The sequence below is a fragment of the Hydra vulgaris genome, chromosome 10, assembly GCF_038396675.1.
Source record: "Hydra vulgaris chromosome 10, alternate assembly HydraT2T_AEP".
Classification (NCBI taxonomy): Eukaryota; Metazoa; Cnidaria; class Hydrozoa; order Anthoathecata; family Hydridae; genus Hydra; species Hydra vulgaris.
Window position 1 is genome coordinate 9,838,476 of NC_088929.1, and position 17,138 is coordinate 9,855,613.

General features: G+C 26.9%; 1 protein-coding gene across 3 annotated transcripts in view; it reads right to left on the minus strand.

Annotated features, from left to right (window-relative positions):
• Positions 1-4,362: 4,362 nt before the first annotated feature.
• LOC100209609 (ribosomal protein S6 kinase beta-1) overlaps positions 4,363-17,138 on the minus strand; it is a 56,746-nt gene continuing 43,970 nt past the window's right edge. For 2 of the 3 annotated variants that reach the window (XM_065807223.1, XM_065807224.1), the window contains 11 exons: positions 16,204-16,266; positions 15,415-15,543; positions 14,182-14,272; positions 13,959-14,000; positions 13,647-13,712; positions 12,857-12,919; positions 12,658-12,735; positions 12,464-12,571; positions 12,309-12,385; positions 12,193-12,231; positions 4,363-4,554 (listed from right to left, as the gene is read on the minus strand). In XM_065807223.1, coding sequence (XP_065663295.1) covers positions 4,533-4,554; positions 12,193-12,231; positions 12,309-12,385; positions 12,464-12,571; positions 12,658-12,735; positions 12,857-12,919; positions 13,647-13,712; positions 13,959-14,000; positions 14,182-14,272; positions 15,415-15,543; positions 16,204-16,266 — 778 coding nt within the window. In that variant the 3' untranslated portion in view covers positions 4,363-4,532. Of the gene's footprint in view, positions 4,555-6,078; positions 6,808-12,192; positions 12,232-12,308; positions 12,386-12,463; positions 12,572-12,657; positions 12,736-12,856; positions 12,920-13,646; positions 13,713-13,958; positions 14,001-14,181; positions 14,273-15,414; positions 15,544-16,203; positions 16,267-17,138 lie in introns of those variants that run through there. The other variant, XM_065807222.1, reaches the window with a different exon arrangement.

A 17,138-nucleotide genomic window follows, 5' to 3' on the forward strand; every position in this document is an offset into this window, starting at 1 on the left:
AACGACATAACAATTTCTCGGCAACCGATAAAAGTTAGAATAGAAAGACTTGGTAGAAGTAATGCTACTCTACTTGACGCAGTAGGAGAAATGATATTCATCTTATACGATTTGGCGGAGAAAATAAAATTTGATAGCTAATAAACTGCTTCAATCTGTGCAGCAGAGAATTGAAGAATGCAAAAATGCCAATTTAATTGGACTAATAAAATTTTTAAACAACCCAATTAGTTATAATCAGGAATCAAATATCAACTCCAAACTACTCTTACCATCAAACATGCATTAAAAGCAGCAAAAAAAACTTATATCTTGTTGTACATAGAGATTGCTAGGACTAGTTCATTAAATAATGAAATAGTTGAAGTAGGTCGTGATAAAAAAAAAGCATGGTTTCTGACTCGTCAATACCTCAATCTGTTGCTCCAAATTTATTATTCAAAATATTTTGACACTTGAACAAAAATTGGACGCGACTAATTGTAATGTCAAACAAGTAGAAAAAGCAGCTATAGAAGACGTTAGCAATTTAAAAAACCTGACAAAAGAAATCAAACTTTTTGAGGCAACTGGAAAGCGTAGCGAAAGTTTAGAAAGAATATACTCCACATTAATGACCATCAAGCCGACATCAATTGAATCAGAAAGAGCTTTTTCTGCCGCGGGTCTATTTATATGAAAAATTTGTTTTCGATTAAGTGACAAATCAAACCGCTTGTTGTTGTATTAAAAATTATGCCGGGAAATCCTGGGATAAATAAGTTACACACCGGGAATCCCGGGATGCTAAATTTACGGGAAATGAGAAACCCTATCAAAAATCGATGAACTTTTGTTAGAAAACATTGAAAACATGTTCAATTTCTCTTGGTTGTAAAAAAATTACCGCAATTAAAATTAAGAATTACGCCCCGCAATTAAAATTACGAATCGTCATTTATTTAATCTTGTTACTGCTACTACTAATACATGTGGCTTTCCTGAAAATCATTTAAAACTTGTCAATTTTAGAAGTGTTTAGAACTTTAGAACACTTTGGAAAATTCCAGAATATTTTAGGCGACTTTAGAACATTCTGGAACAATTTAGAACATTCTAGAACAATTTAGAATATTCTAGAACAATTTAGAATATTCTAGAACAATTTAGAATATTCTAGAACAATTTAGAATATTCTAGAACAATTTAGAACATTCTGAACAATTAAGAATATTCTAGAACAATTTAGACTGTGTATGTATAGCTACTTATCTAATTTTATAGTTACTACAGAAGCAACACATGGCGACGTGCAAGCCTAGCGATAGTAGCATTCAGAAGAACAAGGATGTCTGGACCAATAATGAATTAAAATTTGAAGACTCATAAAAAGATGAATGGTCCCTTTGGAAGAATATTCACTAGAAGAAAATGAATGCCTCTCCAAAAGCAAATTATCGGATGCTACCATTTCCTTGGGAGTGAATATTGGAAATTTCTAAAGAAGTCACCAATTTGTGGAAGAATAAACTGAATTTTCCTCATGTATCTGATCAAGTTATACGAGCAAAGCTTGATAAAATACTGAAATGTTATGATGAATGTGTCAAGCGGGGAAGCTACGAACCCCTTGATTAAATTTTTGATATTACGAAAGTGGATGGAGCAGGGTTATCTTCCAAGGACAAATGATTGTACCATTTCCAAGTGGAAAGCAAAGGAACAGTGGGATGTTCTACAGGCCAAGCGGCCATTAAAGAAACGATTCATCCCTCTAAAAGACAAAAACTTTCTAACAGCTCATCCAACTCATCACCTTACTATCCTGGTTTTAGTGATTCTGACAGGCTGACGAGAGTGAATATGAAAACGATAACGATGAAGAAGATGAGACTATTCCTAAACCAAGTAGAAAACATCATAAAAGCAAAATTGCAGTCAACTTGGTGACCTACACAAGAGTATCAACAAACAATGCTGCTAACATATACAAGCAATTGGCTCGTGAAGGCATTGACATCCCAACTCCATGTCACTCAGCTATTTACAAGTCAACAATCAAAGAGGCAATCAAGCTGAAAAAAGAAATAATTAAAAAGTTGCAAATGGAAAGTTGGCCCTTACACTTTGATGGAAAGCACGTCAACGGAAAGCACGTCCTTAAAAATGAAAGAAGAGAAATCGAATTGGATGTCCTGGGCTTGGTAGATGGAAGGGAAAAACTATTGCTCAAAGAATTTCTAAAGTCCTCGATGAATTTTACCTTTGGAATTCAATACAGATGATTGTTGCAGATACCGCCGCCAGCGTTAGCACTGGAATAAAGAATGTTGTAATATTGCAACGAATGTTCACAGAGAAACTCATCAACAAACTCCAGTTTATCAGTTGTCAACACCATGTATTAGATAGAATCCTCCGTTTGGTGATGGATGAAGAACTTTGAAGTACAACACAATCGCCGAACATCGAATATCCATTTGTATCTCAACTGTTGAAGGAGTTCGAACAACTGAAAACAGTTTGATAACGGAATAGAAGTAATTCTCGAAACATCAGGCTGGAGAGATGATATGAAATTTTTATTTCATCTCACTCGAGTGTTCCGATATTTTGATGAAAAGGGACATTTCCATTGATCAGGTTTCAGAAATTACCCAACATCAGCAATGCCAGGTGGATTCCAGAGCTATACTAGTGATCCTGGCCATTATTTTAATTCCTTTAACAAGGACAGTTCTGCAGAGAGTATATCGATTTATATCGTATGGCTGGGCAGACCATTGGTTTACAGACCAACTGTACAACGAAAACGACTTTAATAACTTGGCTGAAGTACTGAATCCATGCAAAAAGGCTTTAAGCTCTTAGAAAAATCACTGGAAGCGAGAGCCATCCATACTACAGATCTCCAGAAGTAATCAATGCGCAGAGCGCGCAATCAAAGCAATGAAGGAAATGTATTCGTCGTGCAAAAATAAAGACAAATTGCACCTTCTATTCCTTCTATGCAACAACCAAGAGCAAGGTCAACGGTCTGAGTCATTGTTGGATTGAATATTTATTGCATTACATGACTATGACGTTCTAAATACATTTGAATACATAATAGTACTTATGTCAAAATCGATTTTTTAATGAGGGTGAACTTTTTTCAAAAGATATGCAAATAATAGTTCGTTTCGTGCTTTTTAGGTAAAAGTTCATCAAACTACAGCACAAGAGCATGGGATTAAAAAAAAGGTCATAACCCTGTTGTATTTGTTGGATAACAATATTTTTGGTAATGCCACTGTACATAATATATAAAAACACGGCAACTTAAAAGGGATTGTAAGATCCTGCCACGGAGAACCGTTTAACAATACAATAATAATGGTAAACCAATTATTTCAAAAAATAAGAAGTAAAGACCATTTAGGAAAACAATACAAATATAATTAGGTATCCCAAATATAAAATATAACAATAACAGCAAGAACATTACAAGTTTTAAATAATAAAGTTTTTATTTGAAAAATTTTAAGCTTTATATTGCTCTTTTATTAAGGAGTACGACTTGAGCCTACCCTACATATATATATAGACTTTTTAATTTATGAACCATAATATGTTTCTTTTATTAAATCAAAATACTGTAATGCAGTTTTTTAATGCTACACTACGAATTAGCAGTTGTTTAGTTAAAGAAATGTGTAATAGAGCCGCACGTTGTATTAAATGTATCAATGTAGCCACTTGAAGCTCACAAGTCGTATAAAGCTTGTATGCCAGTTTCAAGGTCGTGTTTCTTACTAAGACCTAATCTTTGGTTTTGTGTCAGATGTTGATCAACAAATGGTCAATCTCAATAAGTAATGGGTACAAAATCTCTATTTCGCCAACATGTTAATTTGTCATCTAATTATAAAACTTTAATCTAGCACTAACAACTTGACCTATGTAACTAGACTTGATAATAATATTTTCAAATTATAAAGCCCGTTCTTGTTTGAAGATAATTTTATTTTGTTTAAGATTGTAATCCAGAAATATTTCCAATATCGTAATTGCTTTTAAATCTCCATCTCGTTGTCAACGATAGAAAGCATTTTCCTTCTGCTTGGCAAAATATTAATCTTAGTATACAAATATTTTGACACCTATAACAATGTTCAGAATTTAGAAAAACTGTCCAACGCTTTACAAAAAAGTCCGACCTTTTATAAAATATCTCTGAGTTAAAAAAGTTAACAATTCCAGAACACACTTTTAATTTAGTTATACTAAAGTGGATTACCAAACAATTAAACAACGGCGTGAATAACCAACTCGATAAAAATATTTTTTTATCAAAAAAAGAATTGGTTGAGATGAAAATTTAAAGCAATGAAAACAACAATATTTAAAAAATACTTACTCTATGGACTACTTTGTTGTTAGTTATTAAAATACAAATTGTTAAACTACATCCGAATTTTAGCATTGTCCGATATAAGAATGTTTTTGGGTGAGTTTATAATTCTTCAAATAGTTCGACAACGAATTTTATATATCAAAAATCGATCGTCCTACTAACTTTGATTCCAATTCACACTAAAATACAAGATAAATTACTGTAGAACTAATCCTTCGGTATATGTAACAAATGATCTCTAAATAATAGCCAAGGCTTCAGAAAAAAAAAAAGCGCGAAATGAAAACTAAAGTTGAAAACTATTTTCTAATATATGCAATAATGTAAATATATATATATATATATACATATATATATATATATATATATATATATATATATATATATATATATATATATATGTATATATATATATATATATATATATATATATATATATATATATATATATATATATATATATATATATATATATATATATATATGTATATATATATGTATATACACACATACACATATATATATATCTAGAGAGAGAGAGTTAAGTTTCTACATTGTTTAATAAAAGAAATTATACATTGTTTAATAAAAGAAATAATTGAACTTCATTTTTGTATTTTCATTAAAACTTCTACAATAAATACATCTAAGCGTGAAAAATCTAATAACTTAAATATAAAAACTAGGCCTATAATTTAAAAAGGAAAATCCTGTTTATAACAATGATCTTAAAATATGTTTACAATTCATCTACAAAAACAAGCAGAAAAATTAAACTACTCGCATAAATAACAGCATATATTATTCTTTTAATTTGTATAAAATTGAAGCGTTATATATATATATATATATATATATATATATATATATATATATATATATATATATATATATATAAATATATATATATATATATATCATCACACACGAAAATCTAATGTGACCTCAATTTTTAAAAAACTATTCGATTTTCCAAAATTTTTAAATTAACTTTTAATAAATAAATAAACCTCTTCTTTTTATTAAAAATTATTTTATAAATAGAAAAAAAAAATATATTTTGAACCTGTTTAAAAATCGAAAATCTTATTTGCACGTGAACGCTTAGATGTTTACGAAACAGTAAAAAAGTGAAAAAAAGCAAAATAGTTACAATGAAGAAAAACAGAAAAATTTTGTTTAAAATTTAAACCAGATTTCAAAATTTTATTAAAAAAAAAATCCAAGAAAACTTAAATAAAATGAATAAAAACTGAAATAAAGTATCTTTAAAAATTGCATAGAAAAGCACGATGTTTTTATAAAGTGCTCGATGTGGGGTAAGACAAATTAACAAGAGGGTTTTCCGTTTCAAAATGTTTCAAAATACCATCCCTTTAAACCATTGTTATGTTAAAAAAGATAAGCAAAGGTGGAAAGCGAGTCTATAATTTTTAACAAGTCTTTACCGCTTTCGAGCACTGTGTGTGCATATATATATATATATATATATATATATATATATATATATATATATATATATGTATATATATATATATATATATATGTATATATATATATATATATATATATATATATATATATGTATATATATATATATATATATATATATATATATATATATATATATATATATATATATATATATATATATATATATATATATATATATATATACATATATACATATATGTATAAAATAAGCTAAAGAGTATACCAAGATTCTAAAGAAAAAAATAAATTAAAAAACTCAGGTATTGTAAAACCGAGCTTTTAATGCTTTCAATTTTAATAAAAATAATTGAAGAGTTCTGTAATATGACCTTTAAACATCACTTTAAACAAGAGGCATTCTGAATCTTGATGTTAACTCTTGAGAAATATTAGCGTCATAGTGGGACAAGATTTCAAAAGGCTCTAATTCGTTTTCCAAGTCTTCTTCTAAATTAGGAGCAACAGAGCTCGCCAGCCCAAAATAGTTACAATTTAAATTAAAACCTTGGTTAACAGCTCCATTATTTGTCGAATAAGTTTGATAACTTATATTACTAGGAATATTTGCGGAATCTGAATGCATAAAACTCGCATAGTTAAGAATTTGGTAACTATTTGTCCCGCCATAGTGTACATTTTTATACCCTCCATTTTGAAGATTACTGCTTGAGTCTTGTCCATGGGGCTGTGGAGGTGAAATATGACATAAAGTATTTGAATATGTCGGATGTATTGATGATGAAGACATGCATGAGTAATCAGAACTGTTTTCTTGAATGGAATGTCCCGAGTTCTTGTTTAAAAAAAATTCATTTTTCCAAGCTGAACTGTTAGAAGGCCTCTGACAACACTCTTGAGTAACAATATCAACTGTTGAATTACGTGTAGGTATGTTAAAGCCAATATGTGTTTCACCAGTACGCTTAACCTTGGTTGGACTATAAGGGAAAAATAAATTACTTAAACTAAAGTTATATTAAAGATTTAATTTGATAGATTTATCCCTGGTTGAAAAATTTAGTAGAAAAAATAGTCGTCTTCAGTAAGAATCAGACAGTCGTATAATAGGTCAAATTAGTTAGAAGCCCAAATGTTTGCTTCATCTTACAATAAGGAAAATACCTTACTGTAGAAAGAAGGATGAAGAAAACAATACCTTTTCCAATTAAGAAAGAATAATTATTGCGTATTTTATGCATATTATTATAACTTTTTTTTGAATTTTATGTATTTTATGAAAAATAACAACACCACAAAAATAAAGCAACAATTTTAAACAATTTTCAACTACAACAAATATGCAGATATGGGAACTCCTCCAGTAGTTATTGTAATAGAAGAGCCTAAAATTTACCTCCCCCCTCCTCCAATTTTATTTGAATTTTCGAGCTTTTATTTTAATGTTCAAGAAATATTTATTTAAAAATAATGTATTTAATTGGCGTTATTCTCTATTTCAAACTACCATTTTCATATAAGGTTTCAAAGAAAATCCAAACAAGCAAGTAAAAAATTGATCCATAAATTTGATGTCAAAACTCAAAAGATGGTTTTCATTAACGATTTAATGATTTTTAAAACAATCAAAATAACATTTTTAGAAATAAACTACTAGAAACAACACTAAAGATATTTTAAAAAATCAAATCAATAAATAGAACAATTTACAAGCTGTTAGTTTTAAATCTGAACAAGCTTACAAGCTGTTAGTTTTAAATCTGAACAAATGCAAATCAGACAACAACAAAACATGAAAGAGCTGTCGTTTAACTAATTAACTGAGTATTACATAAAGAAATTTGTACTTAAATGATTTAATTTGCAGAAACAATTATGCGCCTGAGAGCCAACTTAACTCCATTTTTGAGTTTTACAAATTATACATAATTATATAAATATTATTATATACATTAGTATTGTAAAACTGCGAGTTAAAACAACTTGATTCTCAGGTAGAAAATTAATATATAAAAAAACAAGCAGTTGTTACTTTATTTGGTGAAAATATATAAGGAACCATTATATGATTTATTAAACAAAATAAAAAGTTAATAAACAAAAATACATAAAATATAGTAGAGATAAGAACTCTGAATAAAAAAAACAACTATTGGTCAAAAAGTTAAAAATTTCCTAAAGCAAAATTTAAGAAAAACTAAAAAAAAAATTAAATAGGATAAAACTTTAAAAAAACCAAATTAATTTTAAACTCAAATTTTTAATTTAAAAAACATCATGATGCATCAAATTGTTTTCATAGAAAACATATTTAATCTTGCTTTTTTATTAAAAAAATATTTTTATTAAAAAATTATTTAAAAAAAGATTAAAAAAAAGTAAAGATTTTGAAAAATATTTTAGTAAATAAGGCTCTTTTTTTTTATATAAATTAAAATGATTATAAAAGATGTTAAACTAAAACTAACTTTAAAAGATTAATATTTAACAGTCCAACCAAGGCTTTTGTAACTGTTATCTAATGTAAGAAATGCACAACAATTGGTGCAATGTATTAAATACATAGATTACCATTTGTATGACAAATATGTCTAGTTGATTAAAAAAGTGGGAGAAGGAAGAAAACAAGTTATTTCTTCCAAGTCCTCCACGAGAACAAGTTATAAAAAATACTTCCTTTTAAAAGTTGCTGTCAAAAATTAAATTTATAGAAATAAAAGCAATAACATTAATAAATTAATTAACACAACTGTTATTATATGAGTTAAATCAATAATAATAATAATAATAATAATAACAATAATAATAACAGTAATAATAATAATAATAATAACAAATTAAAATATTATAACAAAATAACCAATAACGATAATAACTTATAACATTTGTTATTAAAAATTGTAAAAATTTAAATTGATACCAAATAATTAACTGAAATGAAATGTAAATAATTTAAAAACAATTTAAAAACTTGATAATTATTTTTTTTGATTTGTTTAAATGAAAAACATGATTTAAGGAGAAAAAATTTTGAAAAATGCTTGAAAAAAGAACTATCCTCTGCATCATGCAGAGGATAGTTCTAAAAAGACAGTATTGTGCAGAAAGCAGCCAATAGACCCCCAATAGGCAACCAAAAGTCAAAAAATGGTTAACAGCTGCAAAGGCCAGTTGACAGGTTACAAGTGAATTATATAAATGATGTGGTAATTTATAGTTTAAACAATTTGCAATTAATTGGTTATGTGTAAATAAAAAATTATTTTCACACTAGTTTATATTTAACACTTTTAAATGATTAAAAAAATGAAAAAATCCAAAAAGCATATTAAGCATTGTCTGCTGTATGAATGCCAAACAGACCATACTGCTAGAGGAAAGCTAACTGCTTGAAATATTAGTGATGTAATAGATTAGGGCTCTATATTACACCAAATTAGTTCAATTACTACGATGAAAACAGCTACAAGTTGGAAGATAGCCTCAGAGGATCTAGAGACCTCATGGAGTTGGATTTTCACCGACTAAAAGGGCCTATTTAGAGCAACCGACAGCAAACAGAACTGCTAGCATTATTTTATTTCATCTGAATAAGTTTGGTTATTACTCAAAACAAGGTGTTAAAGTTTCTCATGATTTGACTCTGAATCATTAAAATCATCTATCCGAAAAGCATAGTATAAGTTGGCTTGACAATGTAATTACAGATAGTGAGAAGTTGGTTATTTATTTCACACCAAAAATAATCAATGACACAGCACTAATCAAAAGCTAAAACCGACTCTAAAATCTAAACTTAATCCAAAAAAGATAATGATTTTAGTGTGGGGGAACATACATAGTTGTATTGGTAGGAAGAAATTCCCAATATTTCATATCAGGAATCACTTCTTACCATAACAGATGTCACTTCAGAAGTCTGTTGTGGTCAAATAGAAATGTCTTTAAAAAAATTATCTAATAATTGTCCAGAGTAACAAAAAATTTACTGTCTCTATAACAATGTTTATACACATGTTGCAAAACCAACTCAGCAAAAATTATTGGAGTATTACTGGGAGATATTACCTCACACGCCATATTAACCAAACTTAGGGGCTGATTACATGAGTGAAAACAGCCTGGGTTTAAATTTCAGCCCAATGCCTAGTTGAAAAAATCTTCTTACTACATAGCTATTTTCATCCTGGCTTCAATTTCTTGTTTTAAATTTCAACCTGGCCGGGATGAAAAAGTTACTGCAACATGTCTATTAATATAAATAATTTACAATTAGTGCAATCAATTCGACAGTGCAGTCTACTCACAGCACTTATATTGCAATTCAATGGTTTAGTAATTGCATAAAAATTATTAGAAAAAAAACAAAATTTAGCACTTGCTGCATATCTATGCACACAAAAAAACAACTTGCAACAAAGACTGATTGATAGTGGTAAATTATGATAGGCCCATAAGTCCCTAAAATACTAATTCCCTAAAGGAAACTTCGAAATGACAAGAGTGTTTTTTTGAGCTTGCTTTTATTATAGATACTGTTGTAAGTCTTAAGTCCAAATTATTATTTTTTAACTACACACAAAAAACTAGCAATATATTACTTTAAAGACACTGGTCCTTTTTGGATGACAGCAAATATTTTTGGCATTCATCAATGTACTGTTTCAAAAACTGTAAAAGTTGTGTGCAATGCCATTAACAATATTGTTGGGTCTAAATATTTACATCTACCTAAAAATAAGGAGGATATGATAAAGTTAGTTTCTCAGTTTGAAGTAAAGTTTGGTATGATACAAGCCTTTGGATGCATTTATGGGACTCATGTCCAACTAAAATATCTTATTAAAAATACTCAAGACTATTTTCGTTATAAGCAATACTTTTCATTAAATGTACAAGCAGTATGTGATATTAAAGGATACTTTATTGATGTCGAATGTAAACATTGTTCTTTATAAATTTTGCAAATAAATAAAAATAAAACCTATGACTTAAATGGAGAAGAGCTAGAGCAACGAATTAAAAGACATTGCAATGATGCATTGGAGAGACCAAATTTACCTAATAATATATTACCGAATAATAATATTTAGCTAATAACCCTGATGGTAAATATATATGGAAAGCGATTACAAAGTATATAAAAGAAAAATTATTGAGGAACTAAAAACACAAAAACTTATCGATGGAAAGACTATTTTTAGGTAACTGTTACTAATAACAATTAAATCTAAATTTTACAAAAGTTTTTTTTTTTGCTCAAGTTTTAAAAAAAAATTGTAGACCAATGTTTACTAGAAAGTAAAACATTGTTTACTAGAAAAACAATGTTTACTAGAAAGTAAAAATATTTAAAAAATAACTAAAACAAGCTAGAGTGTATCAATTACAAGAAACAAAGCTAGCGTATTGAGTACTACTCTTATGATACAGCTAAATTTTTATTCATTTCTTGCATTAATAATTCCATTGATCTTGAAAAAATTTTGGGCAACCTGTAAAATAGATTCTGACAAGTGCTCCATTGATTCTGAGAATGCTTCTTTTGAATGTCTTATGGCTTCTGCAATATCTCTTTTAAAATTGAGCATCTTCTTTAGCTTCATTTACAAAAATTTGATCTATTTGTGATGCACTTAATAGTCTCTGCATGTGTTGTTGCTTATTGTCAAATTTTGGAACAAATTTCACTTTCATTTTTGTGCTCCTTTTTTTTAGTAAAAAAATAATTTTTAACAGATATTCTGGTATAACCTCTTTTAAAGATATATCAATTTTGTTTTGTTCGGATAACACATTTTCATTTTGACTAACAGGCCCAAACCAACTCAGCTGGTGGAAGCAAATGTTAGCTAAAGCTTTTCTAATACTTTCATACTGGTTTGGTTTGTCAGCATTAAAATCCTTGTTATTATATTCCATTTGAGATTTAAAATTTGACAAACTCTGTATTAGGTTTGAAATTTTGTCATTTTTATCGCAATGGAATCAAACTTCTGTGCATTCTTTTTTATTTGTTTTGCTAATAAATTTCACTGCAGCCATTTTTAATTTTACAATAAATGAAATCTGCCAAGGCTGAAAATCCTAGTTCGGATTCATAACACTGGCTAGGATATTTATCTTGGGGGGAAATTCAAACCGCCCATCATATAATTGTAAAATTTAATTTGCAAGAATTAGAATAACCAGGCAGAGCGAAATTTCAGTCCAGGTAAGCAGGCTGAATATTAGCCTGGGCTGAAGGTCACTTATGTAATAAGCCCTATAGCCCAAATTACTTTTTACTTTTTTTTATTCTCTAATTAGTTACATAAAGGTAGTAAAACAAAATTTTAGAAGGTATTAACTATCATTTTATTTACCTTTGAGGATTTGAATGTTCTCTAATTCTTCGTGCTGCCCTGTAAAAAATAAACCTTGAAGTAACAATAAACAAAAACAAAATTAAAATTTACAAATAAAAATTTTTTAAACCAACCTATATGACCTTGAATAACTATTAGAATCTTTTCGTTGTAACGACTCGAGTACAGAAGGTGCAACATATGTAAATCCCTAATTATGAATTCAACATTTTTATATTTTATTTTGAGAAATTCAACTTATTATTATTATTTTTTCATATTTTTTTACTTGAAATATTCTGTCAACACTTTCACTAAGCAAATTGTCGCACGGTGAATCAACTGGAGTTTCTTTGGTAAAACGTTGATCGAATTGACTGACATCTTCTTCACTTGTCTAAAAAATATTTGAAGTCCATCATATTGAAAAAACTTTATTACCACTTTCTGAAATAAAAAAAATTATTTAATTTTCAAAATTACCACGGATGGTTTAAAAGGTGGTTCAACTTTTCTTGCATAAAGGTCTGCCCAATTAATATGTCTAAAAAATGGATGTTCCTAAAAAAACAATAATAAAAACTTATATTATATTAATCTAAGCTTATAAAAAAGTAATATGGCACAAATTTAAATACCACAAATTATTTTTATAAGAAATTTAAAAAAATATAAAGCATACTTTTAAAGGTATTGCATCATCAGCCCCTCCTCCCAGTCGACTTTGAGGATGACGTTTTAACAGCTGAATAGAAATTTTCTATTTATTGCATTTTATATAATAAATGAATTTTTTTAAATTAAATATTGTTTACATTAGTATAAACAATCATGACAGCAATTTATTATTACGTTTCAACCTATTATATCTTTTTAGAGAACAAATGCCCACAATCAAAAGTTTGATAAAGATTTCAACTAAAATGCTAATTTTTAGCTAACTTTTTATTGCAATTCATTTTATTATGCACTAAAGTGTGTAAGCTCTTTATAGAAATTATGTATTTTAATTGGTTGATTTCACCTATATCATCAGATATAATTTTTTAATAAAAGTTTTTTAAAATTTGAAGGCTTTTTTATAATTTTGTATGATTATCAGATTATCAGTGATTTTATAGCTAAACCTTTGTTTTAGAAGAACATATATGTATTTTTCTGGAGTGTTTATCATAAAGAACATTTTAAAACATACATTTGCAAATAAAAAGGGTTTAGTATTGCATTACAATATAGAGAATAAAACAATTTTTTTTAATGCATTGACAAAAAATGGATAAAATAAAAAAAAATTGGTAATCAAAATAATAGTAATAATAAAAATACATAAGAACTATATATATATATATATATATATATATATATATATATATATATATATATATATATATATATATATATATATATATATATATATATATAAACACACACACACACATATATAATTATATTTCTTTAATATATAATATAACCTTTCTAAGTAAATCTCTAGATTCAGTTGTTAAATATGGAGGTAGAACTAGTTTGCCTTTTAATATCTAAATAATAAATTAACATTAATATCTAAATAATAAATTCAACGTTAATGCAAAACCTTTTTTTTTTAGATTTACTACAGTAATACTTTTTGAACATTGTACAGTGCTGCAATAGAAAGAGCCTTATTTGGATATAAAGATCAAAGATTGCTAAGTCCCTAGTAACACTGTATACAAATTCATTTAAATGTGCTTATTAATAGTTGTAAATTAATTTGCAAATTATATAATTCAGATCAAACTTACTTTGTCTATTGTTCTTTTCCTATTATCTGAACTAAATGGAGGCTATAATAAATAGATGATTGAATTAAATGGTGTTAAGAATAAAAAGTTACTACTTGAAAAAACAATCATTAAACTAAAAAAAAAATAACCCAAAGAGAATTATTTAACTGATGAGGTTTATTTTCAAAGAAAGGTTTTTTCAAAGAAAGCAAACCTTTTTAGTTAAAAAAATTAAACTTACTGCTCCAGTTAACATGTCATATAAAAGTGTTCCTAAACTCCACCAGTCAACAGCTTTCCCATGACCGTGGCGTGTGAGAATTTCAGGTGCCCTAAAAACAAATATTATGAATTCAATTTTAAATTGTCTATGGTATTATAAGTAATTTTTGCAATGTTTTAAATTCATTTTGGGTATGTCATAAAGTTACAACAATACTTGGTGTACAGTAGGCTGTTGTTTGGTTTAAAAGATTTATTTACAACTGTGTATTGAGGTTGGCACACTAGAAATTTATTCTACCAACTTTAATTTTTAAAATGAAGAATAAAAAAATAAAACTTTAGTCTTTTTCACCAAAAAAAAAGCTCTACCACTACACTGCTACCATTATTGCTATTTCGCTACCACTACATCACTACAACTACACCACTATAGCTACGTCACTACAGCTACACCACTAGTAGTGGTGTAGTATACTACACCACTATTGCTATACCACTACTACTACAACACTACTGCTACACTACAACTGCTACACTACAACTGCTACATCACTAAACTACTGTCACATCAATACCATTAAATCACTACTTCTTTAAGTAAAAAAATAATAGAATGCTGAAATCAAAACTCACAGTCAATGCAGGTACAATCTGCCTCACTTATAAATAAATCAATGTTTGTACACTCACTTAAATAAATCAATATTTGTACGCGCACTTAAATAAATCAATGTTTGTACACTCACTTAAATAATGTTTGTACACTCAATTTGTGTATATAATAATAATGTTTAAATATAATGTTCAAATAATGTTTGTACACTCACTTAAATAAATCAATGTTTGTACACTCAATATTAAAAAAAAGTCAATATTTAAAAAAAGTCAATATTAATTGCCAAGTTAATTAACTTTGCAGAAACAATCTAAGAAACTTAAACTTATTTCTGAATTAATTCAAGAACTTTATATTCATATTTAGAACAAGTTACTTCAAAGCTCTCTAAAACAATAACATTTAAGAAAAATTATGCTAATCAGTAAACATTAAAGCTTGTTTACAAATGTTTTATCAAAAATTACAATTGATAAAATAGTTATTAACTTTAAAAACAATTTGAAACTATTTGATAAATTAATCAACAATGAACTAAGCATAATTTTACCATGGAGCATCACATTTCAAAGTGACTTCAAACTAATTAAAAAAAAAAAATAAATAAACGAAACATTTAAAAATTTGACTTACATATATTCAATAGTTCCACAAAATGTATGAGTCATGTCTGCATCATATATTGATTCTTTACATAATCCAAAATCAGTGAGTTTGATATGACCTTTCATATCAAGTAGTATATTTTCAGGTTTTAAGTCTCTTAAAGAAAAATTTATAATAAATAATAAGATAACAAAATAAAGTTTGTCACCACAAAATTGTTTTGCATTTACTTGTAAATATAATTTATTCCCAGAATTTTAAAATGATTTTTTATATAAGGGGTTTAATTTATTTTAACAGCCTTTAAATTTTATGAATTTTAACTTTTGGTAATATTTATGTATTTGAATATTTATGTGTACCAGGAATATTTATGTGTACCAGTTTTTCAGATAAAAAGTGAAATTAAAATCTAGTGCAGTGTAAATAATGTTTTAATTTTATTCACTATTAATGATTTTTTTTTAAATTTTTAAATATTTGATATTGGAAAAAATCACACTAAACTAAAACATAAAAGAGATGTTTTGTTCACTAACTTCAGATGCTACTAAAAAACAGAAACATGCGCAAAAAAAACAGACAATATCACTAAAGTATTGATTTAGATTTTTCCAGCCCTAATTATACATACCATATTTAAAACCTAACTTATGTACCGAAAGTATATTACCAGTACTTTTTTAAACTTAAAATGTTAATATTGAAGTAAATAAATTATATATATATATATATATATATATATATATATATATATATATATATATATATATATATATATATATATATATATATATATATGTATGTATTGGAAACCTATAAATAATTCCTTCACTATGAAGATGTTCAAGCGCAAGAGTGATTTCAGCCAAATAAAAACTAAAAACAAAAAGTAAGATAATAAACTACTATACACAACATCTTAAATATATACGTCTATACATATTAATAATTTAACATCTATACATAATAATAATTTTACATCAATACAAATTAGTATTTTAAGAAAAAAAATGTTGGTGGGAAAATTTTTTTTGAAAATAATTAAACACCCACCTTTTTTTTTTTGAAATTTATTAAACATCATCTTTTTTTTTGGAAAATTATTTGACATCCCCTATTTCTTTTGGAAAATTATCCATTTTTGCAAAAGCCTTGTTTTATGATAGAGAGATAAGCAAATTGTTCTATTTCCACTTATATACTTAATTCTATATTATCGACTTCCTCAAAAATGTTTAGATTTGTCATTGTTTTAACTACAAGATAGTACATTTAATCAGTTTAATCATGTTTAATTTTAAAAAACCTTTTAATGTTATACTGTTCTAACTCGAAGTAACCATTAAGCTTTTAAGTCACATGACTTATTCCTTGTTGATAAAAAATAGCCTCTCGCGAATGTCTTTTTGTGGATTATGATTATAATGGAAATACAATGATTAAATTACCAGATCTTGAGTGGTAAGTGGATAAAGATTTGATTTTTTTTATAGCTGCAAAATTTGACAATTTTCTAGTTTAGTAGTTGGATAAAAATATGTTAACAATGATGAAATGAATCAATGATGAACTCATGAAAAACACTGAAATTTAGATTTTGAAATTTAGAAACAAGATGTCAATAAATAAATTTTAGATGAACAACTTTCTTAATCAAATAAATTTAATAAAAGACGCGGTCTTTTCTTTTACTTTATACAGTTTATTTATCAAACATAATTAAGGTATTTTTAACAAATAAACTACAA